We start from the raw sequence: 23,252 nt of genomic DNA, 5'->3' as shown, positions 1-23,252 counted from the left end.
GAAGTGAAAGTAACTATTCACATAAAATAACTGTAATCAATAATTGTCCCAGGTAATTTAAACTATGCACCCATATGAATGACTGGATGAAAACACAAATTTTGTAACCTATCTAACAACTTGGGCTGCCATGACATACTGGGTTCGAGAGGTCTCAACTGAAGACTTTCTTCCTGTGGGGTATAAAGAGCAATATTGCATATAGCATAAAATCCCTTGGGAATGCTTGAAAGAAGACTTGAATCTAACACAAAATTCACAAACTGCTACTATTAGATATGATGGTGAACTGGATTATACGCTGGTGCACAATTAGTCAGGTGATCAGGGTCACTTGAGAGTATCTCGGCTATAGATACAACAGTACATATAGAGATGGGTTCTAAAAATTGGTTGGTAGGCTGGCACTATTGCATGAGAGACAGCCACAGCTTAAAAGTAACTTAATTCAGAAAAAAACATGTTCTACATTTCCAACAAACAATTGTTAATATCTAATATTTTCAGATAAGTGAAAACATTATTGCAATAATGTAGCTTAGTATCAAGTAACAAATATAAACACAAAATTCAACAATTCAAAGAAATAAACCTACCATGACCTAGTGTATGTCTGTGTATGTGTGTATATATATATACATACATATTATATGCACTAGATAGCAGTACACCCCGTCTTTTAGTTTTTATAAACCAGAGTGTACAAGACTGAACTTTTCAGCAATTTAATTTGGAGGTACAATGCTGGTTGTAATGTTATGTGCTGTACAATACTAACAATAAAACACTGATTGTAGGTCAAGCTGAAAAATTATCACTGAGTTAACCTTGCCCAGCCCAAACAGCCCAGTTGTCACAAAATATAAAAACCACAGCAATAAAGAAACTATGTGAAATTGTGTTAGCCAGTCACAAAATCCTCTGGCCGGTCAGAGAAACTGATCTGTAATCATCTCCCATAAATATATATCTACAAATGAGATAATAAAAATAAAAATAAAAAATCAGAGAAGTCATTCTTTAGACCTTGCTATTTTTAGTTTGGTAGAATCAGGAAGTCAATCAATACACTCCACCCATATAAGTGTGTGAGGGGGGAGGAGTATGACTGAATATTTGTATATGTGCAGAATACATATGTGTTTGAATGAGAGGGAGGGGATTAAAAAAAATCAATGACGGTGTGATGAAAACATAGCTGGAAATAGGTCAGAAAAGAAAACATGAAGTCAACAACAACTGAAGACCAAACTCTGACTTAGTGCAAGTGTGTTATGGAAATTTTCCATCAGTTGCCTTGTCTATTTCCAGTATTGGTCATACTTTGTGAGAAACAGTGAGTTCTACAAGGGGTCTTCTTGTGCTGTTTCTAGACCAATGTCTGTGAATACACTTGATACACTACAATCATTGTTGTACCAATAAAAACCTCTCATTGCAGTGTTGATACATTTGTATTTCATGATATAAAAGGTTTAATTATTGGTTTTTAAGGAGGTGCAATTTTAAACATCCAGTGATGTAGAACCTCATTCAGGAAGTATTTTGGCAAGGATTTTACGGCTGGATGTCCTAACACTGTGACAAAAAATTGATCATATACAACTGCTGTCATTCTGTTAGTGCTCCACTGGCACAGGTGCCAGTCATCGAATATGGTTCAATTAAGATTTCGATTTCACTTGCCCCAACAGGTCTTAGCATGCAGAGTTTGGTGTCCAATGAAGGAGAGGTTGGCATGGGTGCCAGTTGTTGAATTCGGTTCGATTTCGATTTCTTTAAAGTTGATGTAAAAACCTCATTCCCCCCACCCCTCTCACCAATCTAGTACCCTCACTACTATATAAAACCTTCAAATATCTTAATGAAAAGAATGCTGATTTTTGATTAAGTGAAATAAAAGAAGCTTACTTGAAAAGTAAAAGAGGACTGGAGTATTATCTACGAAGATGCATGCTTAAAATGTGCACTTTCAGTCTCAAAATTCTAATTAAAAACTGATGCTACTCTGCAGTTGAGTAGTAGACCAGGCAACCAGTATTTAAATATCTGCCTCTTAATTCATGTGTAAGTTTAGGGATCTATATATGAACTTATCACAAATATTTTCTTTTAAAATATTTTATTTCAATGAAACAATTTTACAACTGACATCAAGACCCTTTGATGAGTATTTAAATGTTAGTTTCAAAAAATCCTGTTAAGTTACAGGTTTCCAAAAGGTAACCACTAAAGACCACATGTTGAAAGTGGAAGTTATTGCAGTTCTTGCTTAATTTTAAAAAGAAGAAAAAAACTAAACATGTTACTATTGATATTTTCAATGGTAATGATGTTAAAACAATGAAGAAAACTATGCAACAAGCAAATGAAATGAAATTAATAATGTAGATAATCCTTATAATTTCTGAGCAAAAGATTAGACATTGAGATAAAAGGGTAAAGTCACTTTTATATCCATTTTACCAAAATTGAAGTTATATAGCATTAATATTCTTTTAATAAATTAGATCTGTAGATTTTAAGAGAAAATACCACAGGGTTACACTTTTTAAGATGAATGATTGGGAAATTGTTTAGCAAGGTTTTGTAGAGAAAAGGTGAAGAGGGTATCTTTTTATGTTAGCTTTTCTAGGGAAGGTTGTATGCTAACCAAATCACCTGAAACTGCTTGGATTTGCATATGCATATATAAAAATATAGATACCCCTTCAGATTCAGTAGTTGTAGCAAGTGAAAAGTCTAACAAGCATAACTGTTTAAAAGGTAGCAACAGAAAGAAACAATCTAGAGTTACAACTAATATATAATTTTTTTTTTTTGAAAAGTCCAGACCAAACATTTCTCCCAATGACATAGAAAGCAGTGGCTATTTCATTTTGTTTATCCCAATTAAAGTGCTCCAGATATAACAAATATACGCAGAAAATATACAAAGGAATTTCAGAACAAATTATGGACTCCATGAAACAACTGCCATTCATTGCATAGTAATGAGAAAAGTATATTGAATAGCTGGACAAAATTCGGACATTTTTCACCTTAAAAAGAATGGGTTTTAGGAAAATACTAGAATCACACCCATTTCCAGAATTATGGCCCAAATACTAAATTTTTAAGTTCTGTCTGAGTTTTCCTATATGAAACACCAACAATATGATGGCACAAGAAGAAAATGAAATGCCATTATCTAAATAAGATTGTTCTTGGACATAGTGCAAAAAATATTTAAGCCTTATTATAAGTCAGTGAAAAAAAACAAAATGAGGTATAAAAAGTGTGATTACTGAGTAATGTTGTCGGTTATTTTCATACAGAGAGAGAGGGGTGCAAGACAATATGCCCACAGGGCAAGATATGATCTGGAAATTATCGCCTCTTTGCTATTCAAATACTTTTAACCAGTATTTCAGTTTGGTCAAACTTACAGAAAGAGTTGCCATTGGATATAAATCAGAAACAAAATTAAGAAGGAGTTAAATAATTCAACAGTACAAAAGGAAATTTGCTGGTTATCTAGAGACAAGAAGCAAATTCACTTATCGATGTGTGCTCATGTGTGAATGGAAATGGTTCACCATTTGTACACTTCAGTTGAAACAGTAAAATTGATGGGATAGATCAAACAGAATCAGCTGAGCTATTACGCAGATGGTAGCCCTAATAAGTAGTGGTGACCCGATTTGGTATATAATAAAGAGTATTGTCGATGTGTTTTACAATATAACAAATCATGAAATGTTTGTAACTGCTGCAGTTCTGAGTAGATGTTGCAATGCAATTGTTTAATGTCTTCCTTACAAACTGGCATGGATTGGACAGGTCAACAGGAGTCAATAACCCAGAGGATTGCACCAACTTCCAATGTCTGCTCTGTCATGATTTCACTGCTTCACATAGTGCTTTTTACAAGGCACAAGCAACTTGTCCGAAGTAACTTGCAAGACAAGACCCGGTGAAGAGGGGGTGTCAGGGCATACTCTCAAGTTACAGGAAGGTGAATATAAGTGGTCCAAAAGATTGGACAGAGTGAAAGAAGAGTTAGGTGATAGATAGAGATGGGGATAGAGGTGAATGCAGTCAATGGTGAACATGGGTGGAGGCATGGTCAATAGTAAATATCAATTTGGAAGAGGGGAAGAAATAGGATCAGGGATGTAAAAAACAAAAAATGAAACATCACAAAAATCTACAAGAGGAATAATTATATATATAAACCAAGAGATGCAGCATGGAATTTCGTCAGCAAACAGATCACGGTTTCAAAGTGACAAAAATATTTTGGCAAATTAAATCTAAATGTTGAAGTGAATCTAACGGTTTTTGTGTGTTTATAAATGGCTTATAAACACCTTCCATGCTGCAATCATTTTTCTTTCAGCACACGATCTCAAATCAAGTCACTTGCTATGCGAGTACATCTCAAAATAAATATATACATACATATATATATATATATATATATATATATATATACACACACACATAAACAAACACTAATACTCTCAGCCAACAGCCAGTTGAAACAGACCTTCCATTCTCTAAGATTGCATTATATAGAATATGATATATTTTACACCTTTCCATGAAAGAAACAATTTTTGTATAAAATTATATTTCTTGATATATTTTATTTTCTAATTTACTTCATTTCCAGTTTTTGCATTTACTGTTGGGTGATTAGTAAATTCAGCTTAATTAATATCGGAGACTCTTTTTCACTGGTGGAGTGTGAATTTTTTCAAAGATCTTGATGAATTCCAGTGTTTCATGCTATTTTTATATGTTTTTAGTATCATACTCATGATAGCAAGAACCCGGTTTTGATTCCCAGACTAAATGGTCTGTTGTGTCCTTGAGCAAAACACTTCATTTCATGTTACTCTGCGATCACTTTGTCATCTGACGTGAGGCACACCATGCACCTGTACAGGCAATGTTGATTATATGGAGTGAATGAGTTGATGCACAGCAAACACTTTCTGATCACTATGAACAAATCATTTGTGCAGGTTGCTCAGCAAGAAATTACAGACAACAGGAGAGTCTACCTTCATGGTGCACTTGTTTTATATCCACTCAAATACAAGTGAAAATTCAATAATGTGCACTAAGCTTCCACACTAGAATTATCTTATTCATTGCAGCTGAAAATTGGCTATTTTTTTAGAGTAATCATCATGATCATCATCGTCGTTTAACGTCCGCTTTCCATGCTAGCATGGGTTGGACGATTTGACTGAGGACTGGTGAGACCGGATGGCAACACCAGGCTCCAATCTAAATTTGGCAGAGTTTCTACAGCTGGATGCCCTTCCTAACGCCAACCACTCAGAGAGTAATATTTAAGCAAAATTAAAGAATTTTACATTTCATTGAATATGTGGATAATCAGTTTCTGCTTGACAGCTTTATTTTCTCTCTGATTAAATAAGAACCTATGACTTGTATTGGTCACATTCTGATCAGGTTCATGCAGATCTTATGACTGTTAATCAACTGAGAGAGTTATTACAAGAGTGATTATATGACAAATATAACTAAATTATCCCATCCTGGATTGGGATTCACATAATTTCAATGTAAATCATATTACTAATGAAAAAAAATAAAGATATCATTTGAAGTATGTTGACTGTAGTGATTAAACAGAGAAGGAAATCTCCTGTGTAAGCTAATGATAGCAGTCATCAGTTCTAAAAGGATTTCACCTCCATGATACAACTGCCATTCATTGCATAGCAATGAGAAAAGTATATTGAATATTTCAGTATTACTATAGTAAAAGTTGACTGGAATCATTTTATTTCTGATTAGTTACTGTAAAAGACAAACTAAAGTTTAGATGATACTCACATTCTTGCTTTATCGCTGCAATATTAATGGGAACAAAAGGACACCGAGCTGCATGTCTTGGTCGAAGTATATCTTTGCATAATCTCCTAGAGATTCTTGTTAGAGGTGTGGTAATAAGACAGAATGCTGCTCGAGTTTTCATCATTGGCCGAGGACTGCCTGCACGAATGGCGAGACCATGGGCTGTTGCAAGATGTCTAGCAAGATGAGGTTTTAGTTTGAATTCCTTTGTAGAGAAGAGGAAAAAAAAAGGGTCAGATATTGTAAGTATAAGGGACTACAATGCAAAGTTTATAGAATTCTGATTATTACACAGTTTAGAATGAACTTTCTAAACGCGAAACACTTACCTTACCACATCCTGCTATTGTACACCTGTGCATTCGCATAGCGTTTAGATGAGCTAATCTCTCTGAAAAAGATTATTTTTATAACAATAAGTATGCATGTGTGTGTGTATAGCAGAACAAGGTTATGGAGTGTGGTGGTTGTAGTACTGTTGGCAATATATTCAATGTGTATATGGGTAGCATGTATCTATAAAATACACGTTTTAACTCCCTTTTGAATATTTATACACGTGTGTGTGTGTGTGTGTGTGTGCGCGTGTGTGTGCGTGCATGTGTTGTGTGTACCTGCATTTATAATGCATGGGCAATGTACTAGGTGTACTGTATGAACAGTACTATTTACTGTTTAGTTGCAATTGTAAGCATTTGTAAGTGGAAACATTTATACGAACAGAAACATAAGAATTTCAGCAAACTAAAATGTCACAAAACATTTCTCCACCTCCATAACAAGCATACAGATGACACAAACATTGCAAAATGATGAAAACAGGGTAGAGGAGTGCCAACATAATATGAAAAACCCACAAGTCTATTTAGACAGAGATAATATGTCAGTTCTAACACAACTGTGTACACAATATAAATATCAGTAAAACAAAGTCAGATTGGCATGTTCTGTATTGGTACACTAAAGTGTTAAAGCTATTACTAAGATAATTGATAAAGAAAAACAAATAAAAGTTTTGTTCCCCAAACCCATCCCTTTGATATATTTAGATATCTGAAAGATTTTACTGGAGAACAGAATATATCAAGCAAGTAAAATAAAGAAAGAAATTTAAACAAAATTATATTGTAATTGAAGTTCACCAAAATTCACAAATGCATCATCCTTACAGACATGAGTGTAAACAATAATGGTACCCTCAATTTTGGGAAACAGGATCCAAATTTCTATGATGATAATTTTTCTTTAAAAGTAGTTAATTCTCAATAGCTATGTGTAAAATTTTAATGGGATAATGGAAAGTGAAGAATACCTGAATAGTTACCTTTTCTTGCTCTAGGCTTCACACTTGCGCACACGCACACACACATTTCCTATATATTTTTCTGAACTCTTAAAAATATGTTGCTGTATGTGAAAGCTAGAAGCTCTAGAATAGAACATGGAGCATCTAACTAGGATCAAGAGGAGCTGGTGTATTGAAATGCACCCAATACCCTTAATAATTCTAAAGGCACTCAGCAAAAAAAAAATAAATAAAAAAAAATTTTCACCTCTCATAGGATCTATCCTGTCAGCCTCTGATTTTTCAATCCTGTGATCTGAGGTACATAATACAAAATATATTAAAATATGCCTATCAAAATAAATTAATCTACAAACAGAAAATATAAACATTTCTAAGTTGCTACTTGGGTTTTATTGAGGATTCCTTTCCACAAATTTTGTCATTTATACCAGATCATGCACAATAACATGCTTGGCCACGAGTGTCAGGGTTATAATATAGCAACACTTCACAGAAGCCAAAAATAACATTAAAACATATATGAAGAGAAATAAAACTGTACACATGCAATTAACGAAAAAGGAAATGAAGAATAAGTGTTTAAAAGAAGAAAACTTTTAAACAATTTAAAACAGTAGACGATAGGTTTAGCTTGGAGAAAATTGATAACTTGGTAAGTAAATTTCCACCCCCACATCATTGCTAAACATTTAGTATTTTTGCTCAAGAAATTACCTGAGGTTTATACAAGAAATTTTCAAAATAGTTTTCTGTCTCCAATTTTAATTTCCAAAATTTTCATATTCCAAAGAAAAATTATGGAAACTTAATTTTGAGTGTCTTTTTTAAGTTCAGCAACTATTTCCATTAAAATATAGAAGAAAGATAATAATTTGCTTTATAAAGGAAAGGTAATTAAACTTTTTATTCTCTGTGTTTGAGGTTTTTTTTTTCTTTTCTCTAATGATCCATATTCTTGTAACTTACACTGAGAGGAAATGTAAGAGAAATAAATGAAGGGAATCAAAAGTCTATATGCTTGAGTTAACAAACTAAGCTATGTCTTTTGACAAGTTCAGTTAATATTATTTGATTGGTTTTACTTTGATAAATCTATCAAAGTCATTGACAGGGTTGTCAGTTAAACAGCAGTTGATGTTGACTGTACGTTGTGTGGCATATTGTCATGGCCATCATGCAGAAATGTATGCAAAATAAGTTTGCATTTAAGTGCTCAGTGGCAAACTGAGATGTAGGTACAAGCATGGCTTTGCAACCACATGGGTTTGGGTTCAGTTCCATAGTGCAGCACTTCAGGCAAGTCTTCAACTAAAGCTGCAGGCCAACTAATGCCTTGAAACATAGTGGTTTGGCAAAAGGGACTGATAGAATAAGTATCAAACTCAAAAATATTAAGTACTGGGGGTCAATCTGTTCGACTAAAATCCTTCAATGTGGTGCCCCAGCATGGCTGCAGTCCAATGATTGAAATAAGTAAAGGATACAGATACATTTCTGATTGAGAAACTTCATTAATAAAAATGCTTTAGGTAGATCAAAACACATTCATAGAAGTTCTTTTAAATTGTGACAAATCACAGAAGCACCTCTACAAGTTGCTCTCACCAGACAGAATAAATATTCAAAACTGTCAAGAATGACCACAGCATTGATCCAGAGTTAGCATTATTACTAAAATTAAGTAAGCAAAAATAGTATCAAATTTTCTGTCCACTTCCACTAAATGATGTCATGTAAGAGAGACTAGTTTTATGATGTAGGAAATTAACTAAACACATAGAGACTGATATCAAATTTATGAAGCTACGTTTGAAAGGTAATTAGAGCCATAATCTCATATTTATATAAAGAAAACATTAATCATACTGTGCTGATGGAAAGGTGTGACAGGAAAACATATTCCAAGCCACATTCATTTTGTATAGGGTTAGGGAGACAGGAAAAACAATGAGGCACCTACCTAACCTAGTAGGCATTTTAAGACCACCATACTTTTTCCAGTAAATCCAACAAGAGGAACAGAGACGGCACTGCATATGTGCAGGTCCCCATGAATACCACTGACTGGAATTGGCAGCATAACAGCTTTCACAAGCTCGTCCAGAAACTTGACCGTCGACACCATTCACTTTCCCACTAATGGCTGCTGGATTGGGTTTGTTACTGTAATAAAGGAACAAAAATTAATAACCAAGTCATTTATCATGCTAGACTATAAACCAAATAAATTTCTAAACTGGTAGGGGGGGAAAAAAAAAAACATTCCACCTTGTTATAATATCTAGTCCTATACTGTTTTGCAAGTATTTTAAAACTGACAATTTCATAGAAACTGGAGACAATGGCTTTACAAAATCAAACATCTTTGGCTCGATACAGCTATACCCCAAACTTTGCTGTTAATAATAATTGCCCCGTAAACACAATTTAGTAGGCTGCAGTCATTCAGGTGAAAAATCAATGTGTGACAAGTTAATTCTCCATTTACACTTAATTTTTTAATTTTTATTTGTATTGTTCATCAACTATGATTGAGCAAACATGTAGTTACAGGTGTTCTGGCCATGACCATCCCATCTTATATTTATTTTGGTAATTGTATAAACCAAACCATATCATCTATTGTGTACATGTTTAAAGATGGAGTATGCTTTTAAAAGACATTTCACTGCTATTCTAACATAACCACATGGCATGGAGAGAATGAACTAAACCACATGGAGGCTATCATGTCACATACCTCAATTATGTTAGAACACTCAGTAGTAAATAAAGATAACATAAAAGAAAAACATATTCCTTTTATTAAATTTCAACATGCCATCAAATCTGACAAAAACAAATCATCTAAAAAAAAAAAGAAGAAAAAAAAGAACTGAATGGAAGAAGAAGAATAGGCCACGATCTATTAGAGTCACTATCTAATTTTTAGAAAGATACAAACTACCAACACCGAATAAGCTGTATAGAATTTACTAAAAATATCAAGGTAATAAAAGTTACTCTGCTTTATAGTGGTGAGATGGTTAAATGATCTGTAAAAACAATCAAAATTTGCAAAATGCATCTCACTGGGTTGGCAAATGAGCAGAGGCAATGTGGAAAGGATTCTACTAAGGAACAAGACAATCTCTCTAGTGCTGATGCCATGATAAAATGCACTTAGTACACACTGTAAAGTGGCTGGCAATAGGAAAGGTATCCTGTCATAGAAAGCAATCCAAGAATGGAATGTATCAGCAAGATGTGATCCTTAGCCTATCTAAGACGGTAATAACTGAAGTTAATTGGCCTGTGACAACCCATCCAACCCCCATCAACATGGAAAAGTGGACATAAAACGATAATTACATTAACTTGGCAATCATCATCATTGTTTAATGCCTGCTTTCCATGCTAGCATGAGTTGGACGATTTGACTGAGGACTGGCAAGCCAGAAGGTTGCACCAATCAAATTTTAAAAAGGCCTAGTTGTACCATAAGTCTGAACTATATTTATAAATATTCAATAACTTTAAATTAGGAAAAAGCAATTGTAGCAAATATTGATATATTCTACACAAAGTGGGAGATTATATGTGATTATATATTTTTCAAGACAAAGAAACAGAGAAAAGGGTGGAGTGGGGGAACTAATAGCCAAAGCAATTAAAATAATCAGTGCTAGGAATTTTGGTAAAGAGGAAAAAAAAAAAGAAAGAAAAGCAACATAATAGTACTTACTAGTTGGGAATGTAAACCTGCTTTAGCTTACTTTCAGCTTCAGCAGCTTTTATTCTTTTCTGTAAAAGAAAATATAATATCTTAAGGATATTTTTTTCTACCAACAGGATCCAAAAAATTGAATCTGTAACTTACTCAATTCTACTCATTAATTCTCTCCGCATAGACATTAGAATAGAACAAGATTTTTGGAAAAGTAACAACTTCTCATGCTACACAATTTAAGTCTAATTTCCTGGATTCTTATCTATCGCTTTCTCCCAAATACATATTGAAGAAAATTCCACATTATCAACTTTCAGTTTCACATTTCACTATAAATAATTTTTACAACCTTTATAGATGGTAACAGAAACTATTATAAAAAAAAAAAATACATGTGCATACTTACTTGCTGTACATATCTGTCTGTTGTTTTCCACATATAATAATATTCAATGATACTTTTTAATGACTTCCAAGGCAGCTTGAAAAGAAAAAAAAAAAGATTATGTAATTTTAGAACACAAACAAGAAATCTCTCAGGATACTATATGAATAAAAACCATTAATATATGTATGTTGTTATGTTGTACAACCTTGATGCACAACTGTTTAACTTTTAAAAAATGTCACAGTAGAAGTGGATTCTCCATTAGTTTATGGTGGGCCCTTAATTGGTCTTGTGAAATTAGCATGTAATAGGATGAATAATCAAGTTACATGTGTCTTGAAAGCGATTTCCCAGTCAAATCAGCAGGACTCAATGTAACATGGACTGGCTTTTGAATTACAGGAGAAGTGGGGGGAAGGAGAGAATTGGATCTGATAATTTGAGACTCAAAGGGACGGCAAGAAAAGTTGACATCAGAAATGTTTCAATTCACAGCAGAGAACCAAAATGAAAACTGCAAGACATTCTATCCAAACACAAAAGAGTTTACCAAATGAAAGGAATTTAAGAACAGATTGAGACTGTCCCAAAATGCTCATTGGAGAAAGTTCTTTCTACAATATTCAAAATGGGATATTTTTATTCCCCCCCCCCCCACAAAAAACACACACACACACTTGAAAAGATAGTTACTGAAAAGGCAGCTATAAAAAATACATGCCAAGTCAAATTTTTACCCTTGTCAGAAGGAAATAGCTAAAATATTGCCCAAACATTACCATTACAAAAAAACATTCATTTTACAGTTTTAGTGTAATGTAAACATCATCTAAGCAGAGAGCAAACATACAAACACCAGTTTATATTAATGAATGTATTGTATTTCTATAACATTTTTGTTTTAACATTCTGCTTCAGTTATACAAGTCTAATCTTTATACCAAATACACTACCTTAAAATCCGAAATGTTAATACAATTATATATTAATCAATTGTCAAAGTTTGATAATTTAGAGCAACAGGACAAGCTGTGTTGGACTATGATACAGTGAATGTTCTCATATTTACTGCAAGGCATCACATGATCTAACGATAAAGTGCTAGCCCCTCAATAAATGTCATGGCATTCCTGTTTTCCCCACAAATAAATTAACTGAATTACAAATTAGAGACTGCCTTGCTACAACTCACACCAAACAGCTCAGTCAAAAACTAATGAGTCTAGGCAATGTGTAATGATATGAAACACTGCATATTTCGAAAAACTTAAATTTCTAAAACCATATCATGAATGACAAAATGTATGTAAAGCCATAATAATTTTTAAAATGCCAGCATGGAAGGCAGACATTAAACAAGGATGATCATGAAATAAACTACAAAATAAAAACAAAGTGTTCATGATAGCATATTAGATATAAGATCTTCAAGAAAGTATATATAATTATACATGATAGTGTGATTTAAAGGTACTAGAATACTGGTCAATTATAAAATCTATTATATATCAAAACTACTGCATTATACTCAGCTTGTTTGGCGACCAACGTCCTAACTTCAGCTCTTAAAAAAACCAAACCAACAAAATATCACCCCATCAAGTGAGCATAAAATATATCGTAATAATATAGAATTATAGAATGAAAAACAAGAAAAAGGAATACTTACAAAATCTTGCCTTATATCATTGAAGTCTTTGCCATATTTATCTAGTGCTTCTTCAAATAGATTAGCTTCAGATGCAGACCATTCTTCCATTTCATCCCGACACAGTACAGGACCACCTTGTGGTACCAAACTCGTAACAGCTTTCGCTATGTCATAGCCACTTCTATGTAAAGTATCCATGGCATGAAACTGAAAAAAGATAACATAAAATTTTAGAGAAGCAACAATGCTAAAACAGCATATTTCACACATGAAACTAATTTCTAAACCAACTACGTATAAATAGCCCACACTATGAATGAATAGAAATAGCAGCAATATACCATATTTGACAGCATATCAGGTGCATCCTAATTTCCGCAGTGTATGTTAAACACCAGGAACAAAATTAGTGTAAGAGATATTTTTGATGGTTAAAAAAAAGGAGGTGCATCTTACAAGCCATCAAATAAATTATTTATTATTACAGGTTTTTTAAAAAAATAAACTGTTCATGTTACTATTTAGACAACAAAACACAATTAGGTGTTGATGGTAAATAACACCTATCGAGATAACTATAACTTTAAAAAAATACCATTAATTCAGTATTCATCATTTAACTTTAAGATTTAGACAAAAAGTGCTACTGTTCCTTTTGGAAAAACAAAATTAAACTATAGATAAACTAATTAACATTGGAATGTTCAATATGTACAGCAGACATGTTTGAAATCTTTATTGCATCCTGCATTATTCAATTAAACTTAAATCACCCCTAAGAAATCAGAAATACTGTTGAAGACATGTCTGTGATTAACACCACCATTATCATTTAACACCCACTTTTCCAAACTTATATGGGTTGGATGGCATCTGTCAAGGCAAATTTGCTACAGATGGACGTCACCTCATTACCAACAAATACCCTACTGTTTCCGTGGAAAATTGGAAATGAAGGACACCACTTGCATGTTGGTGACATTCATTTATAACTATCACATGAAGTGAAGGCAAGCAAACAGTCATACACACAATGTGCTTGTTTCAGTCTCCCTTACCAAACCCACTCACAAGTATTTGTTGGCCTGGGCCTGAACGTGAAGATGTGTGCTTGGGAAGCAAGCTTCTAATCACAGCCATACTTGTGCCTAACAGAACTAACAAATGAATACTTTGCATAAAAGATTTTTTTTTAAATGGTGTCACCATCTTATACACAATCATAACTAAAACCAAAAGAATTACACCCACTGAAAGATCTATGATAATTTATAAACATTCAACTAAAATCAAATAAAGTCAATTAAAACAGGTAAAACAAGAATAAGAATTATATATGAAGTGAATGAGTAAATCTATATGTATACATCAAGGTTTATAGGAAAATGTTAAATGGAGACATGTGCATGTAACAATGACACTTCTGGCATGCACATGTCTATTAACATTTTATAGGAAAATATGTAACAATGTACAGACGAGAATCAAAGAATGCATCTTTGGGGGGAAACAGATATAGAGCTTAACCAACATTTTCCATTCAAATTGCCATGTTTACACAGGTAAGCCTGGAACCCCCACTCACCATCAATTTACTAAAAACCAGTCATAATGTATCATAAAGTACTCAATTTTACAGTGTTAGCTCTCATAATTGTGAATTACAAATATTTTGACTGGCCCAGTAAAAAGGAATTGGTTTTTCATGGAGAACATTCCCTAAATTGTTACTTTCTTTCTATTCTGACTGGTTAATGTAAATTAGTCTTTGGAAATTTCTGATTTAGGATTTTCTTTTCCTAATGAGGCTGCCATAAGGTTTAGAGAGTTCATTTAGTCAATCCCCTATTCCTCATGTATAAATCATAACTGTTAGGTAGAATTTGCCAATTGTTGGGCAAACCAATTGGGAATTTTCAATGAGGTTGCTTGAACTTCAAAAAGGAAAGATATAATGAATTTGGTGATTATAGATCTGCTTGATCAGGGTTGACTGAGGGTTGAACCATGGCAGTAATTTGTGATTATACCACATATAAAGAATGTTAACTAATGACAAGGTTTTTGTCTTATTGTTTTAGTTTCTTATTTTCAAATTCTCTAGAAAGACCTCTTTTTATTCATCCTCACATTTAAGGCAGTCAGATGGCAGTGGATAGACTGCTTTGAAGTTATCACACTGGCTCTCTATGCACAGAGTTCCAAATCCCACTAAAATCAACTTTGCCTTTCAGGGCTGATAATAAAGTACCAGTCATGTACTGGAGTTGGTTCTTCTTTTTCACTCCCTTATTCTTTTTGTGTCTGAGGTGGCTGTGGTCAGACCTGGAGGGGAATAGGCTCCACTGGGACTAAAAATGCCTAAAACATTGTATATTAGAATGGCAGCACCCTATCACTCCATCAAGGAGTTGAGAGACCAAAGCACGGCGGGAAAACAACAAACATTTATTCAATGTAACATCAAGCATAAACAGATTATATGACAAAGACAGTTTAAACCACATTATACACAACTAAGTCCATAGGATTTGAACACTTCTACTTCTCTAGCGAAACCATTGAGGCCTCTAGGTCTGCATAATAGAAAAATATAAGTAGAATGTATTGTTTTGTATAAGTATACCCTCCATCAACAGATGATTTTTTTAAACTAACAAATAATTCATGAAGTCTCCACTATTCTTTCATTCAGTCACACCTTATAAAGAGCTGTTCTGTTTTGGTTGGATGAGAGCACTTCAATTGAAAACAATGAATCAGGGAGATAAAACAATCTATAACCAGTCTATAATCCATATTCCAACAATTGATTAACCACAATAATTAACACATTCCATACAGAAATTAATGCTAATGAGCAAGCATTTATCACCCTTGGCTTGTTTCACACAGCCAATTGTTTTATTGCTGGTCATATATCTTCTGTTAGATTGTGATGAGAAAGAACAAAACAGGGTGCATTTGTTTCCTTATTTCTTAGTTCCGTGACTTGGGCTGCCACTCTCCCCTTAATTGTTAGTTTCATAATCTGGCAAAATCCACATTGGATTTGTCATTGCAGGTATTAGGAAAATTCTCTTTGAAAGTACCCTCCCACCAACATTAAGCTACGACCATGGAAAACTAAAAATTAAGACATATTCATGGTCTTCTGCTGCAGGTTGAGTTAAGGAATGAAACCAAATTAGTTTATTTGGAATACAAGAAAGTATGTGCGTCTTGTCAGTAAGCATTCTAAGTTTTGTTCTTTCATTCTGTCCCAAATTTCTAATGCACTGTGGATGATTCTCCAGGAAATTTATAGAAGACTACAGTTTGCTTCGATATTCTCTAAAGCCCTGGTTTCATTATCTTCTCTCCCACTTCTATATTACTTGATTTTTTTTTTTTTTTTTTTGGTGCTGTTTTCACAAGTATCTTTATGAGGTGGAATTTTTCTTTGTCAATAAATTTACCATTTAGTCATTTGAGATCACTGTTCCATATCTCATAAGAATTTAACTATCTTTCACAATAATAAATATATGTAAATTTCACCTTTGTTAAGAGTCTTTCAAGATTTGGTGGTTGTGTTTGTTGCAAATAATTTGTAACTATTTTTCTTAGATTTGAAGATTGGTGTCAAAATGGAAGATATCATTTGGCTGAATGCAAGACTATGTAGCTTTTGGAATTATGGCTGACTACAAATGGAATATTTTTATTTATGTCTTCCCCTTCAAACAAATTCCAGTCTGTCTGCAAGTAAGGGGTATTTGCTATGACATTATTTAGTAAGTTTTTCAGGTGTCCAGAAGAATATTTTTGGCTCTTCCAGTCATATTTCATCTGTGTCTGTAACTATTACACATGTACATTTTACCAAATTAAATGGGATATTTCTTTCAATATGGGATGGATGGCAAAATCTAAGGTCTAAGTATTGGAGTGTGTTCATATATTTGCAGCTCATGCCTTTGCAGCAGAGATTAGTTGCAATACTCTCATTTTCCTTTATAACCAAAATGTCCAAGAAAGGAAGTTCCAATTCATTTACTTCCATTGTCACTTGAATTAATTCATAAATGCCTTGATTAATCTAAGGAATCCTTATAAGCTCTTCCTTATTTCTGTTGCAAATTATGAAACACTCATCCAGGAATACTTTTTTTGCATAATAATGATGTTTGGTCACAAACAGTACATAATGTCAAACAAGAAAGGACAAACAACAGTTTGTCTGCCAAATTCACTCACATAGCATTGGTCAAACTGGGGCTACAGAAGACATCTATGTCAAGAGTAGCAGTGGAAACAAAGCTAAAACTACATAATTGCAAAGTGAACTTCTTAACTGCACAGCTAAGCTAATCCTTGGAAATTCACAATAAAATGCTCAGATATTGATCATCAACAAGTACCAAAGTAAATGGTACATTCAGAGACGAAAAATAAAACCATCATAGCATTTACATTATTGTGAAACAGCACAAATACACTGATCTTTACATTTAAAATATCTGAACTGCAATCAGTTTGTCTTCCAAAAGATATACTATATTACACAAACAAGATGAGAAAGTGCAGAATGATTTTAATCAAGTATTACATCAAAAATATGATCAGTTTCAAAACTATACAAGAACATGTATTATTACTCAAGTTCAGCACATCGCTTTGAATTCTACATCAAGTTTTCCAAGTCAATTCTATAATACCTAATGTAAACTGTTGATGCTTCCAATACCACACTTAAAACACTAAACATTACACATATGTACATGAACATATATATATATATGCACATACACGTGTAGTTTTATTATATATATATATATATATCTATTTATGTATGTATGTATGTATGTATGTACGTACGTATATATGTCATCATTACTGTCTAATGTTCACTCCATGCTTGCATGGGTCAAGACAAAATTTTGTTGAAGCAGGTTTTCTACAGTTGCATGCAATTCTTGTCACCAACCCTTATCTGTTTCCAGGTAGTATTTCCTTATGGCTAGACATGTTTTTCAAAGAAGACTAGAACTGAACAATATTGCTTATGTAACAATGATGATCATTTGCAACCATCACACAATGTCAAAACAAGACACATACAGACAATTCTTCTAGTTCTTGTCAACCAAATCCTGTCACAATGTTTTGATCATCCCAAGTCTATAATAGAAGACACTTGCCCAAAAGACCGCACAGTGAGCCTGGACCAGAGACCACATGGTTGGGAAGCAAGCTCCTTAAGCACATGACCATACCTGCACCAGTGTATGTATAAAATATATTTACACACACACACTTTTACTTATTTGGTGTTTGTTTTTCCATGCCAGCATGCATTTGGATGGAGATTTAGTGGAGACAAGCTTTTACAGCCAAAAGCTCTTCCTATTGCCAGCCCTTCTCCATGTATCAAGTAGAAGAATCCTTTATTTCACAATTCTTCAAATACACATAACTATACCATCAACAAAAAATATCAACATCAGCATTTAAGCAGAGATTACACACACACAGACACACCAGATTTTTTCAGTTTCCATCTCTCAAATTCACTCAGAAGGCACTGGTTAGGGCAGGGCTATACAAACTGACAAATTGCAAAGATGTAGCATAGTGATATTAACCTGAAACTGGGTAGTTCCAAAAGAATCTTTATAAATAAACATCCATTCTTGCACCACAAATATATTTTTTCACATGTTTATCCATATGAAATGTGTATGCATTTGTCTTTATAAGCATATAGGTGCAGATGTGGCTGTGTGGTAAAAAGTTTGGTTCCTAACCACATAACCCTGAGCCAACTAAAGCCTTGAGTAAATCTGGAAGATGAAAAAAGTCCATTGCATATGCATATCTTTGTGTTTGTCCCCCACACTGTTTGACAACCAGTGTTGGTTTGTTTACATCCCCTAAACTTAGTGTATCAGCTAAGAGACTGATAGAATATGTATCATGTGTCAAAAAGAAAATTAAAACAAGAGTGGGAGAAGACTAGGGTTGATTTGTTCAGCTAAAACCCTTCAAGGCTGTGCCTCAGTATGGCTTCAGTCCAATGATTTGAACAAGTTAAAGATTCATATATACATTGGCTTACATACACATGTATACATGTATATATGTAAGTATATAGGTGTGTGTGTGTGTGTGTGCGCAAAAGAAAAACAACAGAGTCTTAGAATCTGTTAGAGAAACAGGCTGCAACTGATGGGGAACACAAGTTGTAGGAGAGAGAAGGAAAGAAATGAAAAATAGGTGAAGATGAGATGGAAAATTAGAGGTGAGAGGAGAGCTGAAAGATAAGAATCAGATTAATGAACTAAGAGGAGAGCTGAAAGATAAGAATCGGATTAATGAACTAAGAGGAGGTGTAGGGACAGAAAGAAAAATAAGAAAAAAAAAATGTTATGAATGTTTGGGATAATATGCTAGGCATATAGTGATGTCAGCATTTCTGCTTGAACAGTGCCAGGTGATGGTTGTTTACATCTGTCAACAAATTACCCACAAGCAAGGCTCCATCCACAATTTCCTGTCTAAACCCAGTTAACATGGAAAAACAGGCATCAAAGGAAACAGATGAATATACACACGCATGAAGCATGCTGCATAACATCTGACTATATATATATATATAAGTGGGGGGGGAGCAAATGTGCATACCATTGCCTTGACATCACGAGATGATGATACATAAGTACCACCACTACCATCATTATCAAAAAAGGTTATTAGTTTCCTTGTTTCCCAAAGTGAAATTTTACCTGGCTTGGAAAAAGGTGAGGGCTGTCAATACGAGGAGCATCCAGCATTGTATATTGACTTGTTGACAGAAACTGATTTTTAGTTCTCAATATTTTAGGACCTAGAATGAATACACTATTTAGAAGCAACACAGTATGGTAAACAACTGAAACCTAATTCATTCTTCAAGACAATTTATCTATCAGAACTTCACTACACCTGTTAAGCCTTGTCATTGATACTCACGATTCACCTGATGCTATTTCAAGTTCAGTCCTTCCTCAGTCACCTCACATGTGAGAAGTAAAGAACAGTGGAGCATTATAGCTCAACTAACTAGTAATAACAACCATCACCTCTACCACCATCCATCAAATCGAGCTCACCTCATGAAATCTATTTTAGCTTTATAAAGCATTTTTATTTCGTTTTTGTATTTGGTTTGTAAAATTCTTGGTGTGAATTTGTGTGTTGAAACAAATTTTGTGTCTCGGGAGGGTCATTATGCCAATGACATACACATTAGTTCAGCATTACTTCTTCGTTAGTCAATTGGTTTAAATGTCAAACCAACTAACTAATTGATCATTTGTTTAATTGCACTGGTTAAGCAATCAATTTGTTGTTTGTTAGTCACAGTTCTTTTGTTGTTGTTTGCCACCTTTTCAGTTATTTCCCCTCTACCTCCAAGGTCTGCCCCGAGTTTGTCCAAGAACTGGTCTGATGCCTGTGTTTTCTGAAATTTTGTTAGTGTTTATTTTGTTTAGCATACAGCTTATGTATTTCTTATATGTATGTAACATTAACTCCTATCATCAATAAACTCAGATAATCAACGAAAACACTACTAAACCCCTAGCTATTAATTCAGTTTGAAGACGGTTCACTATAAGACGAGCTTACTTTCAAAATCAGTGTAAGTGCATATTTGGTCGATTTCATGATAACCATTAAAATACAATCTGCAAGCTGGCTTCATGCATGAGAAATTTTTTTCGGTCAAACTGGGATAGATGCCATATAGACCGTAGACAAATCTTAGTCTTCTAATCAATATCAGATATATTCAAGTTGTTGTTTCCTCAATTACTCAAAAGTGATTCTGATGCATATATCTGGTTTTGAAAGTAAGCTCTTCATATATAGACTTGTTTAAAGAAGCATTAATATCTGGATCTAATTGTTTGAAGAGTAGTATGCAGTTCTCAAACATTATCAAGTTCCACTAGAAAATTTTTTAAATATCTATAAATTTTGTCTATTACAAGACTTTTTTTTTTTCACTTTACACTATAATTAAGGTTGTCTCCCTTCCTCTTTATTGTTTCAATAAAATTTTAGTTGTGGATAAATATACCTTTGTTTTAATTTCAATATCAACTGCTAGTTTACTATCACATGCCCACAGTTCCCCAAATTTTTAAATATGAAATAGCTTTGTTATGAAATGCTCTCGAAATCTTTACTTATAGTTTTGCTAACTTTGCCTGTGTGGAATTTGAACCTAAACTAAGTAAGGATTAAACATGCATATTAGACCTTATAATTAACTATAAGTAATGAATATATCTATTACAATATATATCATACTGATTTTGCAGACTGTCCTTTAGTGTAACAGTTAAATGATAATTAGCTTGCGGTTCAGGTTGTTAATATATATATATATATATGTTTGGATTTTAAATGCATGATAGAATGCAGAAATTTATGTCATGGTTGACTAAATTTAACTAACTGTTAATGACAACTGTATATTAAGTAGACTGGATGATGATATGGAGCTCCCAATTCACCAGTAGTCATACATTTAACTGTGCATATAGAAAACATTATATATATATATATATATATATATATATATAGTGAGAGAGAGAGGGGGGAAGAGAGGGGAGAGAGAGTTTTGCAATTAAGATGTCTGCTTCCTCACCCACATGGTTTTAGGTTCAATCTCACTGTGCAATACCTTGGGCAAGGGTCTTCTACTGGCCAATAACTTGTAAATGGTTTTGGTAGATGGAAATTGAAAACCCATCGTGTGTATATTTGTACGTGTGCGTGTGGGATATGCCTGAATGTGTTCATTTCTTGCCTTGAGATCAGGTACTGGTTGTAAATGACTACTGCTGTCATACAAGTAAATAGTATCACTAGTTTGCAGTCTTCCAAGAAATCAAGTTTAGCCACTGTTCTGTTTGTGTTCAAAACATTAAGGGACATACAGCATTATTTAAAAGATTGGCAGCAGGGAGAGCATCCAGTTATAAAAAAAAAAAAGAGAGAAACTTGTCTCAATGAATTTTGCTTGACCTTTGTAAGCATGGAAAGGTGGACATTAAATGAACACATCTTGTATTGGGTTTTCTGACCACTTCAAAAAAATACTGAAGTAAATAATGGAGTACAGCATAAGACCCAATGTTTAGCTATGAATGCTACAAATAAAGATATGCCTGATGCCATGTTGATATCATCATACAGTTGGCTGAATGGGTAAAATGATACGTTTAGCTACAAAATATTCTATGAATATACCCTATAAATTTGTTTAATACTATGCAATTTTCACTGTACAGTATAACTTAGGTTGTCTCCCTTGCTCTAGTTTTGAACAGAATTTGTTTAATGTTTTTAAGTGAAAATTTAAATTATACATATATCAACTGCCAGATAGGTCATATGATGTTATACGCACACACTAGAGTCTAAAATGTTAAGAAAGCATTATTGATAATTTTAATAGTGTGTGTTTTTATTCATTATCTGTTCTTCTATGCTAGGTTTGTACAGAGGGTTAGTTGAAGCAGGATTTTCCATCCAGATTCTCTTCTTCAAGGCAACTCTTCCTGTTTTTCAGCTAAGGGATTTCTTAATTACACAAGTTTATGAAAGCACAGGGTGGAATAGTCATGACAAACATAAGTGTTGAAATATGAGCATACACAGTTCCTATCACCTGAATTCCTTCATATGGCATTCACCAGTCCGAGTTATAGAAGGCACTTACTTAAAAGTGCCGTGCAGCGACATTGAACTTGAAACTATGTAACTTAACCATCCTTATGTTTGCAAATTCACAATAAAGTGCTCAGACATTTTTTATCAACAAGTACCAAAGTTAATGGTACATTCAGAGACGAAAAATAAAACCATCATAGCAGTTACCTTATTGTGAAAGATTTAGTTAAACAGCATAAATAACTTCAATCTAAAAACAGTTTGATCACTGTTTAAACCTTTCACTAAAACACACACACATATATATATATATATATATATATAAAATAATCTAGAGATTCAAGCAGGGTGATTAATTGTAGTACAATTTGTAATCAATATAACTTCAAAAAGAAAATCTGTTTGAAAGCTATGCAAGAACAGCTAATTACAATATTTTCTTGTTTTACTTCTATTTTTTCCTATTAACTCTGTAATACCTAAATGATGCTTCAAATACTTCATTTTTAAAGATACTTATGTAAAAGCAATGTAAGTTTTGACTGCATACATATAAATTTATGTGGTACCCTTAACAGACAAGGATGGGTTATACAAATATGTACTTCTGGGA

General features: G+C 33.5%; 1 protein-coding gene across 5 annotated transcripts in view; it reads right to left on the bottom strand.

Moving 5' to 3' along the window:
* LOC106882880 (metastasis-associated protein MTA3) overlaps positions 1–23,252 on the bottom strand; it is an 87,011-nt gene that overhangs the window by 16,068 nt on the left and 47,691 nt on the right. For 4 of the 5 annotated variants that reach the window (XM_052967496.1, XM_052967494.1, XM_052967492.1 and 1 more), the window contains exons 9-15: positions 12,953–13,141; positions 11,302–11,376; positions 10,911–10,969; positions 9,147–9,349; positions 7,431–7,478; positions 6,207–6,268; positions 5,857–6,082 (exon numbers count right to left, since the gene is read on the bottom strand). In XM_052967496.1, the coding sequence (XP_052823456.1) occupies positions 5,857–6,082; positions 6,207–6,268; positions 7,431–7,478; positions 9,147–9,349; positions 10,911–10,969; positions 11,302–11,376; positions 12,953–13,141 (862 nt within the window). The remainder of the gene's footprint in view (positions 1–5,856; positions 6,083–6,206; positions 6,269–7,430; positions 7,479–9,146; positions 9,350–10,910; positions 10,970–11,301; positions 11,377–12,952; positions 13,142–23,252) is intronic. The other variant, XM_052967493.1, reaches the window with a different exon arrangement.

Source organism: Octopus bimaculoides, chromosome 4 (assembly GCF_001194135.2).
Source record: "Octopus bimaculoides isolate UCB-OBI-ISO-001 chromosome 4, ASM119413v2, whole genome shotgun sequence".
In the NCBI taxonomy this organism is placed as follows: domain Eukaryota; kingdom Metazoa; phylum Mollusca; class Cephalopoda; order Octopoda; family Octopodidae; genus Octopus; species Octopus bimaculoides.
The sequence above is the reverse complement of the archived record's forward strand: the minus strand, read 5'-3'. Positions and strand labels throughout refer to the sequence as shown.